Raw genomic sequence first — 24367 nt, 5'->3', positions numbered from 1 at the left:
AGAGAAACAAATGCATCTACACATCAAGGTCTCTAAGAATCTTGCGTGTTTCAATAAGGTTATCTCTTATTTTTCTGTATTCCAGTGAGTAGAAATTCAATCTACTAAATCTCTCCTCATAAACCAGCCCTCTGGGACAAGAGTTAATATTGTGTTTCTGCTTGTGTTCTGAGTCCTCCACTTAGGTATGGGAATCTGTATACTGAGGTGTAGGTTTGTATGCAGTTTGAAACTTTCTGCGTTTGGTCCCTGAGGTTTGAACAACCTCCAGTGGTATGCTTTGGCTACTAGGCAGTCACTACCTCTGCAGGATCCCTGTGTCTGATGGGCTACAAAGGTGATCAGCTTCAGATTCACTAAATGGTGATGAGGTGGGATAAAGTCATGAGAGACACTGATGCATCAGCTATTCTGACACTACACATGAATCAGTGGCTAAAAGATCACCTCTTCATCACCTACGCTCCAGTGAAAAATCTCCCAGCTTACCCAGCCTCTCCTAACTCAAACCCTCCATTCCCAGCAACATCCTGATAAATCTCTTCTGAATCCTCCAATTTAATAACATCCTTTCAATAGCAGGGCAACCAATACACAGTACTCCAGAAGAGGCCTCATCAATGTCCTGTACAACCTCAACATAACGTCCCAACTCGTTTACTCAAGGATTTGAACAGTGAAGGAAAGCATGTTAACATCTTTTTAACCGCTCTGAAATTTGCATCATATGTAGACAAAGAATTATGTATCTGAAACCTTGGTTCGCTCTATTTGTTAGCATTATCCAGAGCTGTACCCTTATTTGTTTTGCCAAAATACAATACCTTGCATTTATCCAAATTAAACTCCATCTACCACTCCTCAGACCATTGACCTAATTGATCAAGATCTCTTTGATAACCTTTTTCACTGCATATTACCACCAATTTTGGTGTCATCTGCAAACTTAATAACCATATCTCCTAAATTCTCACCCAAATAGCTTGTATAAATGATAAACAAAAATAGACCCAGTATCGATCCCTGTGGAGCACCGCTGGTCACTGGCTTCCTGTCTGAAAAACAGCCCTCACCATCACTGTCTCCTGCCATTAAGCCAATTTTGTATCTAATTGGCAAACTCACCCTCAATCCTGTGTGATCTAACTTTACTAATTAGTATACCACGTGGAACTTTGTCAAAGGCTTCACTAAAGTCCAAGTAAACAATGCTGCTCTGCCCTCATCAATCTACTTGGTCACTTTCTCAAAACAATCAAGTTTGTGAGACACTATTTCCCCCACACACAACCATTATCCTTAATTGCTCCTTGCTGCTCCAAATGGGTGTCACGGTGGCACAGTGGTTAGGACTGCTGCCTCACAGCGCCAGAGATCCGGGTTCAATTCCCGACTCAGGCGACTGACTGTGTGGAGTTTGCACATTCTCCCTGTGTCTGCATGGGTTTCCTCCGGGTGCTCCGGTTTCCTCCCACAGTCCAAAGATGTGCAGGTCAGGTGAGTTGGCCATGCTAAATTGCCCATAGTGTTAGGTAAAGGGGTAAATGTAGGGGAATGGGTGGGTTGCGCTTCGGCGGGTCGGTGTGGACTTGTTGGGCCGAAGGGCCTGTTTCTACACTGTAAGTAATCTAATCTAATCTAAAAAAAATGCATATAAATTCTCTCTTTCAAAATCACTTACAACAATTTACCATCCACTGAAATCAGACTGCCAGGTCTATAGTTCCCAGGCTTATCCTTAGTTGACTAATCCTATTTCCTCCAAGTCCTTACATTAAACTGTATTCCAAACTTGCTTCTTTCTTCTGTTTTCCTGCATTTCCTCTTCCTTTCAAACTCACTGATGTTTTAATTCCATCTCAGCTTCTAACCCCTCTGAGCTACTTGTCAGTATCCTATCCCCCTCACCAATCTGATTTAGATCTGCCTTAACAGCGTTAACAAATCTTCCCATGACTGTGTCAGCCCTGTTCCGGTTATTCTTCCTCTGCATTAGTTGCTGCCGTTAAAAAAAAACAGACAGCCAGGCCCAGATAGCTTCCACTTGAAGGTATTAAAGAAATTGATGTAGAAATTGGGCAAACATGAGTAGATTCCCTATTGTGTGGAAACAAGCCATTTATCCCAACAAGTTCACACTGACTCTCTGAAGAGTAACCCACCCAGACCCATTTTCAGACATTTACCCCTGATTAACGCACCCAAGACAGTGGGCAATGTAGCATGGCCAATTCATCTGACCTGCACATCTTTGGACTGTGCGAGGAAACTGGAGCACCCGGAGGAAATCCACGCAGACACTGGGAGAATGTGCAAACTCAAGACTTGAGGATAGTACAAGAAGATTGGAAGTAGGAAATGTTTTACTATTTTTCAAAAAAGCAAGTTCGAGGCAAAAAATTTGCAAATGCTGGAATCCAAAGCAGACAAGCAGGAAGCCTGAAGAATGCCCAACATGTTGACTTCTCTTCCTCCTCCTGATGTCGCCTGGCTTGTTGTGTTCTTCCAGTCTCCTGTTTGTCTACTTACAACAAAAAACAAAGCAGGTTTAAGCCAGCAAGCTATAGACCACTGAGTTTAGCATCAGGAAAAAGAATGTGAATGTTTGGAAAAAGTGCATGATTAGGAAGATTCAAATTGCTTTATGAAATTTGAGAGTAGATTGTGCTTAAATATCCCAACAAAGTATAAAATCACAAGAGTTGGATCAGCACTATGAGGTCGTGTTCAACACCTTTAATTGCAGCTTCAATTCACAGGTTCTTTTTGAGAAAACAATGAGTGTTATTTGTTTTTAAAATCTTTTTTTGTTTGTTTTTATGCAGAACATTTTCTCCTTTGACAATGTTGGCTGATTACGAAGATATCGAGGCATATGAAGATGAACTGTATCGTGAGGAGTCTTCCAGTGATGCTGGGATAGATAGTGATTTGGAGTTCCAGCTGTACAGTCAAGTGCACTATGCAAACAACCTCAGTGGACTAATGATGGACAGAAAGATGGGCTCAGCCCATCTTAAATCTGCTTCAGTTGGAGACAATGGAAAATTGACACGAAAAACAAAAAGTGCAGTAGTTACTTCCGATAATGATGTCATAGTAATTTCAGATGATCCAGATGTCATTATTTTGTCAGATACTGAAGGTGATGATAGTATATATGCCTGCAAAGGTGGTAAACCCTCAGATTGTGAAGTCTTTGGAGGAAAAGATCAATCCATTCGGCAGCCTGAAGAAGGAACAGCTGAATACCTGAAGCCAAGTATGGGTAGACTGACTGAAGTGCAGAAATTGTCTCAGAGCAGGAATAGTCAGAGCAGAAAGTTGTCACAGATCCAAGACACTGTGATTAGTGGGAGTGAAAATTCAGAAACGGAGGAGGATGAAAATATCGAGAGTTGGATGGTGCTGGGTCATGATCAGGATGGTGATGATGATGAGATCCAAATCAACATTGTACCTTATGGAACGCTGACAAACAAAGAAGGTAGGAATTCTGACAGTGTATCAGAGCATATGAGTTTGCAGGTCATAGCAATAAGAAGTCACATTTGAATTACAAGTTAGATATAATGGGTAAACACAATAATAATGAAAATGTTTTCAAATCTGATATTTCAGAATATATAAAGCTAAACTGCACAAAATGCATGAGATGTTACAAGCTATGAATAATACTAAATGACCTAGACAATTGCCTCAGCTAACTGCCAATGTATTTATTTGGACTATTCCTTTAAAGACACTATTTATTTGGCTATTTGAGATTTCTGGCTGAGTATATCCCGAAGTGTTGAAGTGTTATGGGTTCAAGCATTCCACCAGCTTTACTGCCGACTAGGGAATTTACACTGAGGAGAGGCCATTCAGATGCACTTTCTGTGGTTAAAAAGCCAGGATGTGGAGGTGATGGTGTTGGACTGGGGTAGACAAAATTAAAAATCACACAACACCAGCTTATAGTCCAACAGGTTTATTTAACACTAGCTACCTGATGAAGGAGCAGCGCTGTGAAAGCTAGTACTTCCAAACAAATCTGTTGGACTTTACCCTGGTGTTGTGATTTTTTAACTTTGTGGTAAAAGATTCAACAGTTCACCAAAGCTTATCATACACCAGTGAATTCACACTTGGGAAAGAGCGTTCATCTGCTCCAGGTATGTGAAGAAAATTGCTCAGTTGTTCAGAACCCATTTTACTGACTTGGTTGAGACAGAAAATACCTGCAGTCCTCATTTTCTCTCCAGAAAATACCTCAACTATTAAAATATTTGACACAATCGATTAAAATATTTGGTACAGATGGAAAGTATTTCACACTCGACCATTTATGCAAGGCTATGGTATTTTTTTCATGTGTGGTAAAAAAAGTTGAACCCCATTCTAAGACTTGAGTATATGATATAATTTAGTGCATTATTCAAGGAGTGCTTGCATTGTTTGGCAGATGTGTAGTGATTATTAGTGCATTAATGATCAAACAACTGGACTGTAATTCAATTTAAGAATTTGACTTCCGTTTTTTAAAAAAAATTGGAACAAAAAGCTGAGAAGTTAATGGAACTGATTCATGAATATTCCATAAGAGAGAGAACTTACCATCCTTACTCAGCGTAGCCTATTGCACTTCCAGTCCCATGCTAGTATTGCTGAACTATTCAATCAAGTTATTCAGTTTTTTCAACCATTACAAGTGGTTTAAGAAGGAGGTCCTCTCTTGCCTTTTCAGGGCAAGTAAGGGCAAATAGCAAATTATGCCAGTGATGCTCTGAACTGGAGTGAATTGGGGAAAATAAAACTTGCACCAGACATTAAATACCATCATGTATCTAATGTCGTAGTTACACAAACTATATGGTAAATATGAAGTGATTTGACTTTACTATAATTTCCTAGAATCAATATATTGCAATTGTATTTTCAAAGGAAGACTACTTTGCTTCAGTGCTGTGTTTCTGGTACAAATGGAATCTAAGTGTGATTTGAAATCAGAAATTGCATGTCTCTTCAGGTAATAGAAACTAAATTTTAATATACAGTATAGAAACTTGGCCCATCTGTCTCTCACTTTATTTAGCATTACTTGTATTATTTTGACACTATACAGATATTTCTTGTGTAAAGTGTGTTTTGGCAGCGCAATTTGGTATAATGTTGCTGATGAATTAGGGAACAGTATTTTCAAACTATATTATACCTCTGTTCACAATAGTGCGATACCAGCAACAATTGTTTTGCATGCTTCATTCTGCATATGCGCCAAAATCTCTGCCCCACACTGCGCATGCGCTGATGTTAGTGTTTCCGCACTGTTCTGCGCATGCACCAATGTCGGCTGCCATCAGAGCATGTGAGAGATGCATTGTGCAGCTTCAACTCAAAAATTAAAACTAATGAATGCTCATTGCTATCCCTTTGATTTTAAGTCCCTTCTGTGAATATTCATATGTAAACCCTGTGTAATTCCTGCAGTACTGCGTTACTCTTATACTTACCATTTGCCTTTCTAATTTGTGCTTGGACCTGCATATCACACAATCTACTCCGAGACTTTGCCCCTCCAATTTTTGCAAAAATAAGGATAGCAACAAGAATGTTAGCAAGAAGCATCCTGGTGATAACATTGTGATTGGTGAATGCAAAAGAAAGTCTATCTAGCTGGAAGAGAAGTTAGATGTTGTAAAGCATTTTGATCATAAGGAGAGAACTTGTGATATAATGCGCTTAACAGGAATGAGGGATTCCACCTTGCACACCATTACAGACAACACTGAAAGATTATGTACTGATGGAACAAGTCCGAGTGCCAGCAAATCTAAAAGGTCACAGCCAAAGGAACTTGAGATGGAGAGCCTTCCAAGTGTTCGGATAGAAGATTAAACAAAAAAGCAATCGGGGACAACGTTTCTCACCATAAAAGAGCTATACCAATTTATAAAAATCTAAAGAAAAAAGCTCAAAATCCAGCAGATGTGCCTGCCTTTTTAGTATGAGCAGTGAGCGATTTGTTGGTTTTAAGAACTGCTAGACATTCCATAATGTAAAGTTAATTGGTGAATTAGGAGCATGCATTTCCTCCCATAGTAAAAAAAATTGACGAAGGCTACACCTTCTACGCAGACAGGTTCTTGCTGGCATTCGCTTCCAGTATAAACCTAAATTTCTCAATGAAGCACATGCTGCAGGCTCTAAGGTGACAAAGGATCATATGACTGCTGCTGGGTGCCAATGCCAGTGATGACTTAAAGCTTGCGCCTATGGTGGTGTGCCATTCTGCCAGTCTGTGAACTTGGAAGGGTTACTTGGAAGGGCATCTACTTCAGGTCAAGCAAAGAAGGTTGGATGATGGGGCAAATTTTTTCTGACCTTATCATTATGTTTTGGAAGATGTTTTTCAATGACATTACAGGCAAAAAAAATTTGGATCTTAAGTTGCTTCTCCTCCTGGATAATCCGCCAAGCCATCCTGCCATTGGTGAGCTTTCTGGAAACATTATAGTGCTATTTCTATTTCCAAACCCAACGTTTGTCATTCAACCCATGGACCATGGTGCAATATCAGCTTTTTAAGCTTATTATTTAAGACGCATATTCAAGAGGCTGATTCTACTTACTGACTGGGATAATAAGGACAGTGCTTTTTCAAGTTTGAAAGAGCTTTAACATCAAGAATGCTAATGACATTATTGTGGAGGCCTGGGGTAAAGTCAGCAAGAACTGCCTGCATGCGGTTTGGCGGTACCTTCTCCTAGATTTTTTTTTCAAGATTTTAAAGGATCTGAACATCAGAGTACCTCCCAAAAAATCAAAGAACATTGTGTTGTCCATGCAAAGCAGATTGGCTTTGAAGAAGTGGAAAGTGAGGCTATTGAAGAGCTGCTTCAGTCCCACTGTGAAGACCTCTGTATAGCAGATCTACAACAGCTTGTCGCTGAGGAGGAAGTGGAAGCTGGTGATGAAAAAGATGAAGTCCAGATGCAGCACCATGAGAGCTTTCTACTTCTCTTTGCTCTTCTATCATGAGGGAAATTGAGATGCAGTTGCAACTCTTCGAGGACAACATAGGATAAATAGATAAGGTCTTTTCCCTTGGGTGGGGGAATCCAGAACTAATGGGCATAGGTTTAGAATGAGGGGAAAGATATAAAAGGGACCTAAAGGGCAACATTTTTCATGCAGAGGGTGGTGTGTGTATGGAATGAGCTGCCAGGGGAAGTGGTGGAAGCCAGTACAATTACAGCATTTAAAAAGCATCTGGATGGATGTACGAATAGAAAGGGTTGAGGGAGATATGGGCCAAGTGCTGGCAAACGGGAGTGGATTAGGTTATGACATCTGGTTGGCATGGCAAGTTGGACCATAGGGTCTGTTTCATCTCTCTGACTCTAATTACAATGCAGACGCAGCTGTCTAGCAGTTCATTCAAAAAGATGAACGACTTCTTCAAGATAGAAGAAAAAGGCCAAGAAGCCAAAACTGAATTGTATTTTTTTTAAACCAATCCCCAAGAAGTAGTCAGAAGATGTCAACCATAGCTATTCACTTCTGCAACCACAACTACACCTGAAGGTGGTGACAATGCCCCACTGTCGCTGCCTTATTAATATTTTTTCAATGTAATGTGTTAAATTTACTTTTGTTTCATTAATAAATATGAGTTAAACCTTCATTTCCAGCTGTGCTATATTTTTGTGTTAAGCTTTTTGATGATTTTTGAGCGATTGAGTATTTTTTGCTGGTCTGCCCCACCCCTACTTTTCCCATGGGCCCCTTATTTTTATTAACAATTTTCTATTAAATGAAGTTTTGTTGGAACACAACTGCCTACGCATAGTAGTAGAACTACCTCGAACTGTGTTTCAATGTTTAGGTCACGTAAATCGATTTATTTTCCTACTTCAACTTAAACATTCTTTTAATTTGATTCAGATTTATTAAAGGCTGTTTAAATGTATTAATGTAAAATCATGGGAGGAATTCTCAAAAAAAAACCAAAAATCATCTTTAAGAAAGCTGTTTTCATGATTTTTACTTGATGGCGTAAACATCTCTTGAAAGCCTTCAATTTTAAAGGAGGGTTGTCTCAGGAAGTTATAACATTTGTTAGCTGATAGGAGATATTATGGTGTTTTTATGTAGAGGTGGTTATTCACTGGTTCATATTAGTGTATTTCTTAGTCCAGCAAAAAGGCTTACTTCCGTCATCTATCAGGATTTCTGAACTGTTGTTTATTCCAAACAATCTAGAAAATGAATTTTCAACTTTTATTTAGGTGTAACTATTAAATACCAAACACATTGTTAGATTACTTACAGTGTAACAGGCCCTTCGACCCAACAAGTCCACAGCGACCCGCCGAAGCGCAACTCACCCATTCCCCTACATTTACCCCTTTACCTAATACTATGGGCAATTTAGCATGGCCAATTCACCTGACCTGCACATCTTTGTGACTGTGGGAGGAAACCGGAACACCCGGAGGAAACCCACGCAGACCCGGGGAGAATGTGCAAACTCCACACAGTCGGTTGCTTGAGTCGGGGATTGAACCCAGGTCTCTGGCGCTGTGAGGCAGCAGAATTAACCACTGTGCCACCGTGCCGCCCACAAATTGTATTTTGCATTAAATTAGTTTACTTCAGATGACCAACAAAGATGCTTAGTTATATCTTGAGCCAAAATTAAAGTGGATATTGGATGGTTTTTAATTGTTTATATATCAAAATGTCAGCCTGTGACCTGTACAGAGAGCATTCCGTTTTCTTAGTGGAAAATCAATTGCACTGTTACTTATTGTTTCAATTTGATTTTCCATATGATCTTAAACTAGTAGGTGAATTTAAACTCTTGTGCTTTCAAGATGCTGTCTGTGTCAATTGTAATAACTTACTACATTGGGGAAAATTACAATGAGTAAAGCATTTTCATCTTAGTCCAATAGCAGCTCCAAAGTAAGAGCACTTGATATTTTTAAACTTTATCCTCTTACAGTTGAGTGAAATATCTGAAACTGTGTGAAGAAACTTTTATTTCAATGAAAACCTAAAAGAACATTATAAACAATGGAATTTAGAAATAAGCAATTGCTCACATTTGTACTGATCTTTCAGAGAGGATTTCCCATTTATAATTCTGCCCCAACCATTTTCAAAGTGATGAAGCAATTGATGGCAGACCCATGTTTTTTTTTCTGTTTTTGGAAACAGAAATTTCTGTAATGTGATCAATGGTGAACTTATGAAGATAAAAACAACAAAAGAAAATGGCATCAGCACTGGAAACATCCCAGTAAGAAGTGGCCAACAAAATAATTTGTGTTAAGCACCAAAAGAATTATTCAAAATGGTGCCGGTACACAATCTTTTATCCAAAATCCTTGGGCCAGTTCATTTTCGGAATTCCAAATTTTTCGTATTTTGGAATAAATGATGTTTTTACAGTAGAATAAAAGATTACCCAACAGCAGATGCATGTGTACATTGCACGAGCGCTGAGACACAGTTGATGCCTGCCAGTGCTGGGCCATGCCGCCATGTTACCGCTGAGTGACGTGGTTCGAGTGGGTGTGGAGTTGGGTCACCTGTTAGCATGCTAAAATGATGCTTCACACTCCACGAAAAATATTTCAGAGCTTTTTGAATTTTGGATAAAGTAATGCTTGATGAAGTCTAAGAAGCCTTATCTAATGTGGTAAAGTATAAGAAGGTAACATAGGAAGAAGTGAAACATCCAATCAGGAATAAGATGTTAGTTTTTTTAAACATGACATACAGTTTTTTGTTCAGTATATTTATTGGAAGATTTTAAATGAAGTGATATACCTTGTTGCAGTTGGAAATTGTGATCGTTAATAGTCTTAAGCAATGCTGTCAGATTAGTCTTCACCTTAGAGCGATAGCCTCTACAACAAAAGGGAGGTGGTGTATTGTAATGTCACTGGACGAGCAATCAAGAATGCAGGCCAATGTTCTGGGGACACAAGTTCGAATCCTACCATGGCAGATAGTGAAATTTTAAATTCAGTAAAATATGGAGTAAAGAGCTGATCTAATGGTGACTGCATAACAATGGTCAATTGTTGTAAAAACATAATCTAGTTCACTAATATTTTGGGAAAGGAAATCTCTCCTTATCTGTTCTGGCTTACATGTGACTCCAGATTCATAGCAATATGGTTGCAGCTTAACTGCTCTCTGGGCAATTTGATGGGCAATAAATGCTGGCCTGCGATATGGCCAGCACCCATATCCTGCGAATATATTAAGAAAAAGATGGATTGAATATTGGTTAAACTATGGAATATAGGTACTATTCTTGAGTGGAGTCACGCTAAGGTGTCACTAATGGGATCTGCTGGGATCAATGGTAGGACTGTGACAAATTATGATTTGGAGATGCGATTTGTGCATTTACGCTAAAGATCTTGGCTGTGTTGGTGCAGAACAATAAGGAATTTGAATGATTTGAGTTCATCTTCGGATGAAATATTAGAGGCCCATTCTAGATAGTCATTAAGCTGTACAGCATGGAAGCAGACCCTTCGTTCCAACTCATCCATGCTGACCAGCTATCCTAAATTTAGTCTAGTCCCATTGCCAGCATTTGGCCCTCGAAAGCTATCCTATTCATGTACCCATTGAGTGCCTTTTAAATGTTTAATTATACTAACCTCCACCACTTCCTCTGGCAACTCATTCCAAATAATGACCACCCTTTGAATGAAAAGGTTGCCCCTTAGGTCCCTACACGTTCTGGTTCTTCAGATCAACAATGAATAAGTAGTCTTCCTGGTGTCCTCAACAGCATTTCTACTTCCTCCAATAGGACCTTAAATAAATTAGACAGTTAATTTCATCATTTGCTTGATGTTTTTGGGTCCAGGTAGTTGCCGTATTCTTCAACATTATAACAACCATAGAGCTTCAAAAATAGATCATTGATTTTGATATCAATCCTTGACAATTTTGATCAAGGTTGAAGCCCTCAAAAACACTAGGTGCTCAGGGACAGGCATTCTATATCCCAGATGCTAAGTATGATTAAGAAGGAAACATTTAAGTGTTTCTTATCTGGTATGTAAAGCGAATATTGGGCTGCCAGTTACATGAGAAGTACTCTTCTAGAAATCTAAAACAGTATACTCTAGTATTTGTTTAAAACATGTTACTAAGTGTCAAAAGGACTATGCAGTTTATTTGTTAGGTTCTGGAAACTGAGTATTCCATTAGGGCCAATAGCAGCATTAGCACTTGTATCTTGAGCAGCAGCAGATGTTGAGGGCTGAGGAGATGGGGATTTTGGCCTATTTAATAAATTTCTTACATCTACCTGTTTTCATGCTTTCTTATGAAAAAAATTAGGAATGCAGGAGGTGAAGCTGCATTACAGTTTGTACAGCAAGGCAGTTTTGCTGCTCAACAAGTTTTCAGGACATTTTCAGATCCTTTGGTAGCAGTCATAGATGTACAGCACAGAAACAGACCCTTCGGGCACCATGAAACTCTTTCTGCTCCCCTCCTCCTCACTGTCCTCCACTGAACATTTGGTTTGTCACGATTCAAAACACTGTGTCTATAATTTCTTTGGTGTTTAATGTCATTGTAACAGGAGCATTCTTATTGACATGTAGACATTCATCAAATTAATCTCTGGAAGTGTTTTTCACTGGGTTTACTGGAATAACACAGTCAATCAATTCCATGGTTTCTTCACAATTTTCATTTGTTTGCTTTTTTGAATATGACATCCTTCAAAAATTTCTTCCTCAATCCTTTTTCAAACATGACAAGAGGCCATAGGTTTCTATATTTTGATTAGATTAGATTATCTGCAGTGTGGAAACAGGCCCCTCAGCCCAACAAGTCCACACTGACCCTCCGAAGAGCAACCCACCTAGACCCATTTCCCTCTGACGAATGAACCTAACACTTGGGGCAATTTAGCATGGCCAATTCACCTGATCTGCACATCTTTGCACTGTGGGACGAAACCGGAGCACCCGGAGGAAACCCATGCAGACACTGGGAGAATGTGCAAACTCCGCACAGGCAGGCGACTGAGGCTGGAATCGAATCTGGGACCCTGGTGCTGTGAGGCAGCAGTGCTAACTGCTGAGCCACCATGCTGCCCCACAGCAGCATCTTTGCAGTGTTTCACTTTTCACCTGGTTCCATATACATGGCATGTTTAAAAAGTAGTATCTTCAATAGAGTCCTTGAATTGAAATTGGTCAGCTTTTTCATGAAACTATGCGGTAAAATGTTTTCCAGTTTTGGATTGCACCCTAATCCATTGGCTGAATCAAACATGTCATATTAGTAAGCAGTAAACAAAACTATTGCCATTAACACATTCTTCTACAGGGGAATAAGTGTGATAGTTATTCAATAAAGCTACGACTTTGCTATCTTCAGGCATTCCTTTCTTTCGCAAATGTTCATTCACACTAGGCGCAAAACCATTTTGAAACCATCAAGGAATGATAGAAATGGGGACGAGAGGAGGGGGAGTGATGTTTTTGATAAAGGATAACATTATGGCTGTACTTAGGCAAGACATTCCTGGGAATACATCCAGGTAAGATATTTGTGTGGAGCTAAGAAATAAGAAAGGGATGATCAACTTATTTGGATTGTAATATAGACTGCCCAATAATCAGCAGGAAATTGAGAAATTTCTAAGGAAATCAGTTATTTATAAGAATAATAGGAGGGTGGTTATGGTGGGGGATTTTAACTTTCCAAACATAGACTGGGACTGCCATAGTGTTAAGGGTTTAGATGGAGAGGAATTTAAGTGTGTACAAAAACTTTTCTGATTCAGTATGTGGATGTGTCTATTAGAGAGAGTGCAAAACTTGACCTACGCTTGAGAAATAAGGCAGGGCAGGTGACTGGGCTGTCTGGGGGAGCACTTGGGGGCCAGCAACCATAATTCAATTAATTTTAAAATAGTGATGGAAAAGAATAGACCAGATCTAAAAGTTGAAGTTCTAAATTGGAGGAAGGCTAATTTTGACAGTATTAGGCAAGAACTTTCAAAAGTTGATTTTGAACGCGGGGGAGTGATGCTTACAGGTAATGGGACAGCTGGGAAATGGGCAGCCTTCAAAACTGAGATGACAAGAGTCTTGAGACAGTATGTTTCTGTTAGGGTGAAAGACGAGCCTGATAGGTATAGGGAATACTGCAAGTTTCTCTAAAGAAGGAAGCATATGTCGGGTATAGACAGTTAAAATGGAGTTAAGCATTAGAGTATAAAGGCAGTAGTAGAATACTTAAGAGGGAGATCAGGAGGGAAAAAATTAAACATGACATAGCTTTGGCAAATAGGGTTAAGGAGAATCCAAAGAGATTTTATCAGTACATTAAGGACAAAAGGGTAACTAGGGAGAGAATAGGGCTCCTCAAAGATCAGCAAGGCAGCCTATGTATGGAACCACCTGAGTTGGTCGAGATACTAAACGAGTATTTTGCATCAGATTGAAATTCGTGGAATACAGGGAGAAATAGCCATTTGGATACAGAACTGTCTTAAGGTAGAAGACGGAGGATAGTTTTGGAAGGTTGCTTTTCAGACTGGAGTCTTGTGACCAGTGGTGTGCCACGAGGATTAGTGCAGGGTTCACTGCTTTTCATCATTTATATAAATGATTGGATGTGAATCTAGGAGGTATAGTTAGTAAGTTTGCAATTGACACCAAAATTGGCACAGTGAAGAAGGTTACCTCAGAGTACAAAGGGATTTTGATTAAATGAGCTAATGGACTGAGGAGTGGCAGATGGAGTTTAATTTAGATAAATGTGAGGTGCTGCGTTTTGGAAAGTCAAATCAGAGCAGGAGTTACAAATCTTAATGGTAAGGTCCTGGGGAGTGTTGGCTGAACAGAGACTTTGGAGTGCAGGTTCATAGTTTCTTGAAAATAGAGTCACAGGTAGACAGGATAGTGAAGAAGACTTTTGGTAAGCTTTCCTTTAATGGTCAGAGTATTGAATATAGGAGTTTGGGAGGTCATGTTGCAGTTTTACAGGACATTGGTTAGGCCACTTTTGGAATATTGTGTGGAATTCTGGTCTCCCTCCTATAGGAAGGGTGTTGTGAAATTTGAAACTTCAAAAAAGATTTACAAGGATGTTGCCAGAATAGGAGAGTTTGAGTTATAGGGAGAGGCTGAATATGTTGGGGCTGTTTTTCCTGGTGTGTTGGAGGCTGAGGGGTGATCTTATAGAGGTTTGTAAAATCACGAGGGGCATGGAAAGGGGAAATAGACAAGGCCCTTTCCGTGGGATGGGGCAATTCAGAACTAGAGGACATAGCTTTAGGATGAGGGGGAAAGATAAAGAAGGGACCTAAGGGGCAACTTTTTCTCACAAAGGTTGATGTATGTTTAGAATGAGCTGCCAGAGGAAGTGGTGGAGTCTGGTACAATTAAGACATTTTAAAAGGCATCTTAATTGGTATATGAATAGGAAGGGTTGAGGGGGATATGGGCCAAAGTGTTGGCAAATGGGACTAGATTAATTTAGGACATTTGGTTCGATGAGTTGGACCAAAGGCTCTGTTTCCATGTTGTACTTCTCTATGACTCTATGTAAAAACTTCTCGGTTCATCCATACATTACGTGACCTTTGTAATCAATAGGAACATGAATCCTGCCTTTGGGACATCTTTGTTTTGTATATTTTCCAATAACAGTCAATTTCACCTTATGAGTTCTTACACTTAAGCATGGTTATACAGTCTATTTGCTTAAAACCATGAGCAATCTTTTCCTCAGCACCAGCCCAGGCTGCTCTTGGAAAGCATCTGCAAATGTGTCGCTGGTCAAAGCACAGCAGGTTAGGCAGCATCTCAGGAATAAAGAATTCGACGTTTCGAGCATAAGCTTTTTACTTGGAAGGCATCACCACATTAACATTGTCGAGCAGATCTATAACACTGAGACAGTCAGGTTATGTCCAGTTGTAAGTTTAAATTTTCACAAAAATCTTCAACTATTTTCATATCCACTGATTTCTGGTTGACCCGATCTGTCAGCCTTTTGGATTCCGTGTTGTATTTTGAAGCGAGTGAGGCATCCTCGAGAAATGGCATGCAACTCCATGATTTTCATCTGCTTAAAAAATTCTTTTGCCTTTTCTATTCGCTTCAGTTGAGAGATGCATGCACCTTCCAACTGCTTCAATGAAAATCAGTCATACCATGCTCAGTCCAGCCTTAAGAATAAAAAGCATATTACACTGCTCTGCGCTTTTATCACTTTTACATTTCACAAAGAGCTCTAACTTTTTCACTTTGCCCTTTAATGTCAGAGGTTGTTATAGTATCATCCCTACAGTGCGGAAGCAGGCCATTTGGTCCATCGATTCCATACCCACCCTCCTTTTCTTACCCTATCACTGTAATCTTACATTTCCCATGGTTAATCTACCTAACCTACAAATCTTGGGACGCTAAGGGCAATTTAGCCCGTGCAGTCCACCTAACCTGCATATGTTTGGACTGTGGGAGGAAACCGGAGGACCTGGAGAAAACCCATGCAGATGTGAGAAGAAAGTGCAAACTCCACACAGGCAGATGCCCAAAGATTGCCTCAAACTTGGGTTCCAAGTGCTATGAGGCAGTGATGCTCCCCACTGAGCCACAGTGCTGCCACCATTGTTGATGAGCCAACAGTGAATTTTGCATCCTTTGAATTTTGTATTAAATTTCATCTGCCACTCCTCAGTTCGTTGCTTTTCATCTGCCCCAGTATCATTTGCTTGGAGAAAAATAACACATGCTTTCTGCCTAGTGGGCCCAGTCTTTGACAGCAGGGTCAAACAAGTCAAGCTCGCCAAATAATGGCATGATGTAAGAAATGCTTACCCCAACTCGGAGACCACTGTTGAGAGCAGGTTTTTTCAGGAACATGCTTTACTCTTGTCGCTACTAAAATAACTCCAAGGCTGGTATCCCATCACCAAGTCACCCTTCACTTATATGTGAAAAGTCCTTGGCTCTGGCACAACCTTATATGAATCAGCACCCAGATTGTCAGAATATCTGATACTCCTGTTTTTTTTCATTATTTTAAAACCCCCACACTACCGCCTAACTGCGGTAGTGCTTATTTTTCCCCAGCGCCCATGGTGTGTGTGTGTGCAGGTGTGAGACACACAGTGCACGAATCTTTATTCAATTTCCACCACCAGGAAGATAGGAAAACACCGGGTGGCCAGTGACACACTCCTGTTTATATCTGTCAGCCAAGGCTCCCTGATTGGAGCTGTCAACCTAGGTCAATCAAGGAACTCCTATTCTGAGGTTCAGCTGGCTGACCTCATTACAGTCACTACAGTAACAATGTTGCAGTTTGAAATTGCTAACTTTATCAAAACATTCTAGATGTTTTGATGTGAATGAAAGTGATGAGCAAAGTTTATGAGCTTGATTTGCAGTCTGACTGGTTCCATGATATCCAGGTGGACCTGCAGTTGTTGATGCAATAATATGTACGATGGCAAACAATCTATGATGTCCAGGTGAATTGACTGGACTATTAATTTTGCATTTGGAATTGGTAGACAGTTATATGCTGAACGTTTTACTCTTACAGGGTTTGTTATGGCTTCTCATATCTATGGGTACATTTTTGTTTAGAATTCATAGTGGTAGGACATTGGCCCGATGTGTTAATCTTGGTCCACGATGATAAGGCACCAGTTTTCAGAAAACAGATATTTGAATTTTTGCAAATGCTTCTGACACTGATCGTATCGATGTTTTCCATGAGATTGACAGCATGTTCACCAATTTTTTCCCCCCTCTCTCGTGTACAATATAAGATTCTGGTTTTTGGATTGTTTCATGAAAATGCCTACATTGGGATATCAGACACTATTGTAATTTGAAGATGCTCCTTTTCAGACAGCTTTTTGTAGCTGCAGCTGCCTTTAATTTGCAACCTCTGGCTTTATCTGCCACATGCCTTGCAAAATTAACCAAAAGCTGGGCATTTCCTTTGTACAGGCAGATGGCCACGTTTTCCATATGCCTTGCCATATTTGTGTTCTAGTGACTGCTGAATTGTTGAGCTTGTGCTTGGGATTGGTAAGACTTATCAACCTGTAAGGAATGCTCTGCATTTACATCTATCCTTCAGTAGCTCTCTGTCACTGTAAGCCTTTGGTTTGTCTTGCAAATCTATTTGGAAAGCTTCAATAGGAACAATGTGATCACCAATGCAGCAATTCTATATACTAGCTCTGCATCTGAAAAATTACATAACGAGGCCTTTTCTCTGCAGCTGTTCTTAGCAGCCTTCTGCCCAATGACATGAATTCTAGTTGATTAATATGGAAGTTTTATTCTGATTTTGAATCAGTCTTCTAATGTGGGGAACTTTTAGATTAGATTAGATTAGACTAGATTAGATTAGACTTACAGTGTGGAAACAGGCCCTTCGGCCCAACAAGTCCACACCGACCCGCCAAAGCGCAACCCACCCATACCCCTACATTTATCCCTTACCTAACACTACAGGCAATTTAGCATGGCCAATTCACCTGACCCGCACATCTTTGTGACTGTGGGAGGAAACCGGAGCACCCGGAGGAAACCCACGCAGACACGGGGAGAACGTGCAAACTCCACACAGTCAGTCGCCTGAGTCGGGAATTGAACCCGGGTCTACAGGCGCTGTGAGGCAGCAGTGCTAACCACTGTGCCACCGTGCCGCCCACAACTTGTAACTCTTTGGCTATTCATCCTAACATAAAGTCTACTTAGTGCTTCATTCACAATTGTTAAGCATATCTTAATGGTTTGTTTTCCTGCATTACATGCTCCCAAATCTGGAAGCCATACCTGTAAATGCCCCTAAGCATTTAAAATTCTGTTAGACCACTTGCTGTATTCTAATTTAAAGAATTTTGTGAACATTCTCTAATGATATGTCTTTGATTTTTCCTTGCTTCCTATTGATTTGCGCACACTGATGGGTGCTCTTGTGTATCTCAAGTGAGTTAAACTTTGTTTCTTACCAGCAAGCTATGCTTTTCGCACTGTGCTATGCTATAACAAACAAAGATGTCGAAGTTTGTCTAATGTACTGTAGCATGGTTTATGACGTGTACATGTGTTTTACCTGTAAATTAACTTGTTAACTGTGCAAGCATTTTGGGCCTCAAGCATGATATTTTCCACTGCTATTCATTATGTCATATTAGGTTCTTTTCCCGAGGTTTCTCACACTGGATGCAATTTGCGCACACCAACTTCTGCAAATAGTTAAACCTTTATTAAAGCTTGTACAAGCTAGGTGACCCCTTTAACTTTCCTCGCAGGCATGCAACATCAAAAGAGGCACTGAACAAAGAAAACACATCCGGTTTATACAGGTCAGTTTGCCATGTTTAGATATTCTGGCCACTCCCCCATAGTCACATGCCACTCGACAACCCTCAGTCACTCCCTCACAATTGCATGTTACCCCAGGTACAATGGTAGGATGAGATCATGTTCAGAGATAATGTAAATGATCTAATCCTGGGAAATTGTTATGCAAGAGATTTCCTGACTCAGTGATTCCCCAAGACAATGCAGGTACGACATACCTAGCTTCAGGGGATGGCTAGAAAGCATTTCTGAATGGAAGAGATGGAATGATAGTTTAATATGATAATAGAATTGGAGTTGTAGCAAAAAACTGTCTAATTGGTGTGGGGGTCATTCGCATTCTTGCCTGACTTATGTCCCAACCCACTTCCAGAAAGTTCACTCCGTGTAGTTTAATATTAAATTAATGTGCAGAGAGAGATTCCCATTTAATCTTTTAACATTACATCATGCTAATAATGCAAGAACTCTTCACTACAAAGGTTAGATTAGATTACTTACAGATTAGCTTAGATTACTTAGTGTGGAAACAGGCTGTTCCGCCCAACAAGTCCACACCAACCCACCACCCATCTATTCCCCTACACCTATCACTACGGGCAATTTAATATGGCCAATTCACCTGACCTGCACATCTTTGTGACTGGGGGGGGGGAGAAACCGGAGCACCCGGAGGAAACCCACACAGACACGGGGAGAATGCGCAAACTCCACACAGTCAGTCACCTGAGTCGGGAATTGAACCCGGGTCTCTGGCGCTGTGAGGCAGTAGTGCTAACCACTGTGCCACCGTGCTGCCCGTTAGTTTATTTAAAACAGTAAAACACCATCATTAGTTATGAAGCAAAAATAAATACGAACTGATTTCTGTGTGTGCAGCTTGCAAATCCACTGCAGACTAACTGCCAGGCAGAGTCTCAATCTGGTGTGTCCACAACATGCAGATTCCCTCAAGTTGAACTCTTTCAGTCACAAGGTACGCATACGGCAATTTTCATAATCTTATAGATTACATGAATCAAATTGACAAAGGTAACCTGGATGATGAATTCAGTGTGTTTGGGGCAGTTCCTTTAGCATAATTTCTAAAGCCTTTTGAGGGTAAGCTATTTCAGATCTGGTAATGTGTGATGAGACAGGATTAATCAATGATTTCATGGTAAAGGATTCTCTCGATAAGATTGGTTGTAACATGGTAGAATTTCATAATCATTTTGAGGGTGAGAATCATGGCTCTGAAACACCAGTCTTTTTAATTCAAAGCAGTTACAAAGATATGAAGATAGTTTGCCTGAAGAGGCAATTTTGAGAATTATAAAGTATATTCCCACTGACAAAGAAAGCCTTTACAAGAATGCATTGTTCTTGGTAACAAAAGAAGTAAAGGATTGCATCAAATAGACTGGAAAATATGTATAATGCTGCAAACATTAGTGTTAACTCAAATTCTGGGGACATTTTAGGAACCAGTGAGGATCATTTTTAAAATAAAGTGGGAATATGAGTGAAAATTGGCAAGGAATATAAAATGGACAGAAATGTTATACTGTTTGTTATTTATTTATTGAAACACAAATTAGTCTGTCTTCCACAATTACTTATTTTTATTTTGTAGTTCAATACAAATTCCAGCCTGTGTCTCCTCTTTTTCCCCAAAAAGTCCTTTGCTTTTCCTTTGTGCACTGAAACTATTTTTATTTCACATTTCTATCATAAACTTTCTATTTCAGATAGATGAACCTGGAGGAGTGACACTGATAGGAAGTCTGCCGTGCTTTACAGACTTATAGGTGATAGAAAACTCTGAGATAATGGCCAATCATTTTGGTCTTGATTTCAACCTGGTTGAAGGTTTTGTTGTTGTGAACCATGCTACCAACCAGCTCTGGGAGGACCATATGCTCCCGTGAGCATCACAAATCTGTTATCCCTAGAGAATGCCATGGTTCATTCCTAAAGAGACTATCGCATACAACATTTATCCAATAGAAGCTTCTGCAAGTGTTTGTTAAAGCGGACCTTGGCACCTTAATGGGAGACACTGGGCAATTAATCATGGGAAATAAGAAAATGGCAGAAATTTCAGATGAGTGTTAATATCTGCCTTCACAGCAGAAGACACCAAAAAAAAACAAGAATTTAAAATCAAGGTGGGGGATCTTCAAACAATCACAATTAGTTGAGAAAAAGATAGGAAAGTGAATTGGACTAAAAACTGATGAGACCCTTTGGCTTGGCTTACATCCTTGGATCTTAAAGAAATAGCTGCAGAGATAATGTGTGCATTGATTGTCATCTTCCAAAATGTTCTAGCTTCTGGAAATGTCTGAGTAGTTTAGTAATTTTCCAATGTAATACCTCTATTCAAGGAATGGGAAAAACAGGAAGCAGAAAGTTATAGGCCAGTTACCGTAATATCTATCATTAGGAAACTGCTAGAATGCATTACTAAGGAGCTCATAGCAGGATATGGGAGCAATCCCGCATTGTACAATTTTGCAGAATCAACTAAGTTTTATGAAAGGGAAATCATGTTTAACAAATATTGGTGTTGATTTGAAAATGGTAATAAGCAGGGTAGATAAAGGGGAACCAATAGATGTAGTAAATTTGAGTTTCCAAAAGGCATTAATATGATGCCACATAAAATATTACTGCACAAGAGCTCATGGTGTTGGTATGGTATATTAGCCACTAATGAACACTGAATCAGCATAAATGGGTCATTTTCAAGTTAGCAAACTGAGTGAGTGCCACAGGGATCAATTCTGGGACCTCAACGATTTTGATTAATGATTTGATGAAGGTTAGTGTATTGTAGCCAAATTTGCTGACCTTACAAATATGATCGAAAAATAAGTTGTGAAGAAGATACAAGGAGTCTTCAAAGGGGTATAGATCATAGAACCCCTACGTGCGGAAACACAGGCCGTTTGGCCCTACTAGTCCATGCCAACTTTCGGAAGAGTAACTCACTCAGAACCATTCCCCTAAGTCTTCCCTAACCTATAAAACTCTGAACACTATGGGCAATTTACCATGGCCAATTCACCTAACCTGCACATCTTTGGACTGAAACCGGAGCACCCAGAGGAAACCCACGCAGATGCTGGGAGAATGTGCAAACTCTGCCAGATAGTCACCTGAAGCTGGAATCGAACCAGTGTCCCTGGCCCTGTGAGGCAACTTTGCTAACCACCAAGCCACCGTGCTGACCCAAATGGGTGTGTGAGTGGACATACATTTGGCAGATGTTGCATACTGTGGGACAATGTGAGGTTGTCCATTTTGGCAGAAAGAACCAAAAAGTTGAATACTGTTTAAATCAAGAGAATACTGCAGTACAAAGGGATTTCGAGTGTCCTTGTACATGAATCACAAAATGTTGAAATCCAATAACCATTTCAACAATGAATATCAAACCTTCACAAAACGTTTGCATGCAATCACAGTAAATAATTCAGAAAGCAAATGGATGGTTGATGTTTGTTGTGTTGCAGCACAGGGTTAGCAAGCAGACCAAATCAGTTGCTCTATCACTAGATTCACAACATGTAAAATTAAAACATTCAGTGATCCTCCAAATTGTTCAACTATTCCTAACCAAGCTTTACAAATAATTGATCTTGGACACCAAGTTTATAACTTTGACAAAAACGAACAGTTATTAATAATATAACATTAGCAAAACACAAATGAACTATAAGGCAATCTAATTAATATCTATGATCTAAACCCAATCTTCTGTGATCACTAAGCCCCATTCTCATACTAACAGACGCAACAGTTAAGGGGTAAATATTTTTTAAAAAACTTAAGTTGCCAATTCAATAATCTTTTTAATAATGAATATCAACCCTACATGAAATCAGAAAGGCTTACAGACATGTAGGATTGCATTGTGCTTGAATTCCAAAATTAAAAGTAAATGCAAGTAGTTTCTGCAGACGTCCAGAGTCTTTTCCTGATTTCTACTAGACAGGTTCGTTTCTCAGGACTTTGAACAAGCCTTTAACTGGGGAATAATTAGAGCAAAATCAAAAAAGTAACAGTCCATCACCCTGCGCAGCCACTCACTATCCCAGCCCAAAAATTCAGTTAAAACCCATTCATCTATGGTTTCTTTTTCTCAACAATCTCTGTGATTTGGTTGACCAGCACTTCTCCCTTGATTGATCAATTCAACATTCGGCCAGCAATCAGTCCCTGAACATAATGATATCGTAAAGCTGCTTTATCTGTAACGTTCTTAGAATGGTGCTTAACTGGCATTATCTTTCCAAGCCAGTTCCCAACAGCAAATAAGCTGCTGTTCAAAGTTAAATTGTCAACTGTAACTCTCAGATGCAAACAAAGGTGGGAAAAATAACAGACTCGAAATTGTGGAAGGGATGGTGAATAAATGTGGAACTGCCTTGTTATAATTTTATGCTGTACCTGGGTGACCAACTTTTCTGGATTTTACAGGATTGTCCTCAAATTTGACATGGTTGTCCTGTGTTTCTGGGTTGAGACTTGTGTTTTTGATTTCAGGATGTGTCATACACACATGTACATGTGCTATGCAATCTTCTGGAAGCTGCTCTAGTGTGGGCAGTCACTCCCTTCTCCCATTGCAGTCCAGTGCAGTTCCAGCATCCCATGTATATGAATCTCCACGTCCTTGGCTTGCTCTTCTCATAGGCAGCAAGAGGCTTAGCATTCTCAAGCTCTATCCACCATCACCACTATATATAAGCAAGAGTTGAGGAGTTTAACATTGTGATGGCAGCTAGTTCAAATGAATGCATTCACTTGGCTCCCAAGCTTCTCAAATGGCTGGTACTCTGCAGAATTGTAGGCCGGAGTCACTGCTGAGAACTGATTCAGTCCATATAGTGCATTGTCCTTGTTGCTCTGAATTCTGCCTCCGAGAAAACTCTCGGACAATCTGTCAATTTTTAGCCCTGATATTATAAAATGCTGCTGGAAGGTAAATACATAATATACTCCCTATAGAAATGTGTAGCTAAACCCATCAACCACAGTATGAAAATAAAACAAGTTGCAAATCCTTTAAAATGAACAGAGCAAGGGAAAATGTCCTGAAGTAGTTAATAAAACAAGATTGAATTTAGTATGGGGAGACTTCAAAGGGCATATTTGATCATTTGGATTACTACTTGCAATGTTTAGGCAAAGCAGGGAAACATTTTCTTAAAAAAAATAGATTTTTGTCACATGTAACATTACCAACATGTTACATTATTTCAAAAAGCAATTAATTTTTGAAAATCTTTTGAGATTGTTTGATGTGAGGTAGGTGTGCCAAGTTTGTGTGTCTCTTGTAGCTAGAACATTAGAACAGGGATGTGCAACCCTTGAGTCCTGGTAATCCAGATTTTGATTCTGAAGTTGAACTGTTCTAAACTTTTATTATAGGATGCTTTCCTTTGCTTCAAATTTGACTGGATGTTTGGAAAGGACTTTCCTGAACTTTGGTACCTTTTTATTAATGAATAATTTCAAAATCATAACACCAAGATTTGTTTATCAGCAGCTCAAAATAAATACAAATTGATGAAAATTATGGTTTAAACTTAATATACAGTCCCAAGGATCAACAGCATGCAACATGCATCTCTTGAAGAGATCTCCAGCATAGTGGTGAGTCAGTGGTTTTATAATGCATTAGGGTAAATTGTATTTAAAGTATTGTCCCAAATTTTGGAGTCGCCAACAAACAAATGCCATTAACCATTGTGATAATTGAACCTGCTCATAGACGTTCTATGGGTGTTTGCACTGGACTTCTATTGCGAACTCTGCACAGACTGTTAGTGTTTAAACCCAGTTTCATAGCTAGAAAAGTTGATTTAAAAAATAACTTGACTGAAAATGAGTCTTTTTATTTAATGGACTACTTATAATTTAAACCACAGTTGCCTTTATCTTAGAGTTATCTCACGTCGCCCTTAGAATTATAATCCTTATAGCAATGAGTTTAG

The 24367-nt window shown here is 39.6% G+C and overlaps 1 protein-coding gene across 1 annotated transcript in view; it reads left to right on the top strand.

Moving 5' to 3' along the window:
• zcchc7 (zinc finger, CCHC domain containing 7) overlaps positions 1 to 24367 on the top strand; it is a 275050-nt gene that overhangs the window by 3604 nt on the left and 247079 nt on the right. The window contains exon 2 of the mRNA XM_060846565.1: positions 2826 to 3487. Within this exon, the coding sequence (XP_060702548.1) occupies positions 2845 to 3487 (643 nt within the window). The 5' untranslated portion in view covers positions 2826 to 2844. The remainder of the gene's footprint in view (positions 1 to 2825; positions 3488 to 24367) is intronic.

This window comes from Hemiscyllium ocellatum, chromosome 2, assembly GCF_020745735.1.
Source record: "Hemiscyllium ocellatum isolate sHemOce1 chromosome 2, sHemOce1.pat.X.cur, whole genome shotgun sequence".
Lineage (NCBI taxonomy): Eukaryota > Metazoa > Chordata > Chondrichthyes > Orectolobiformes > Hemiscylliidae > Hemiscyllium > Hemiscyllium ocellatum.
This window is presented reverse-complemented; position numbering and strand designations above follow the sequence as displayed.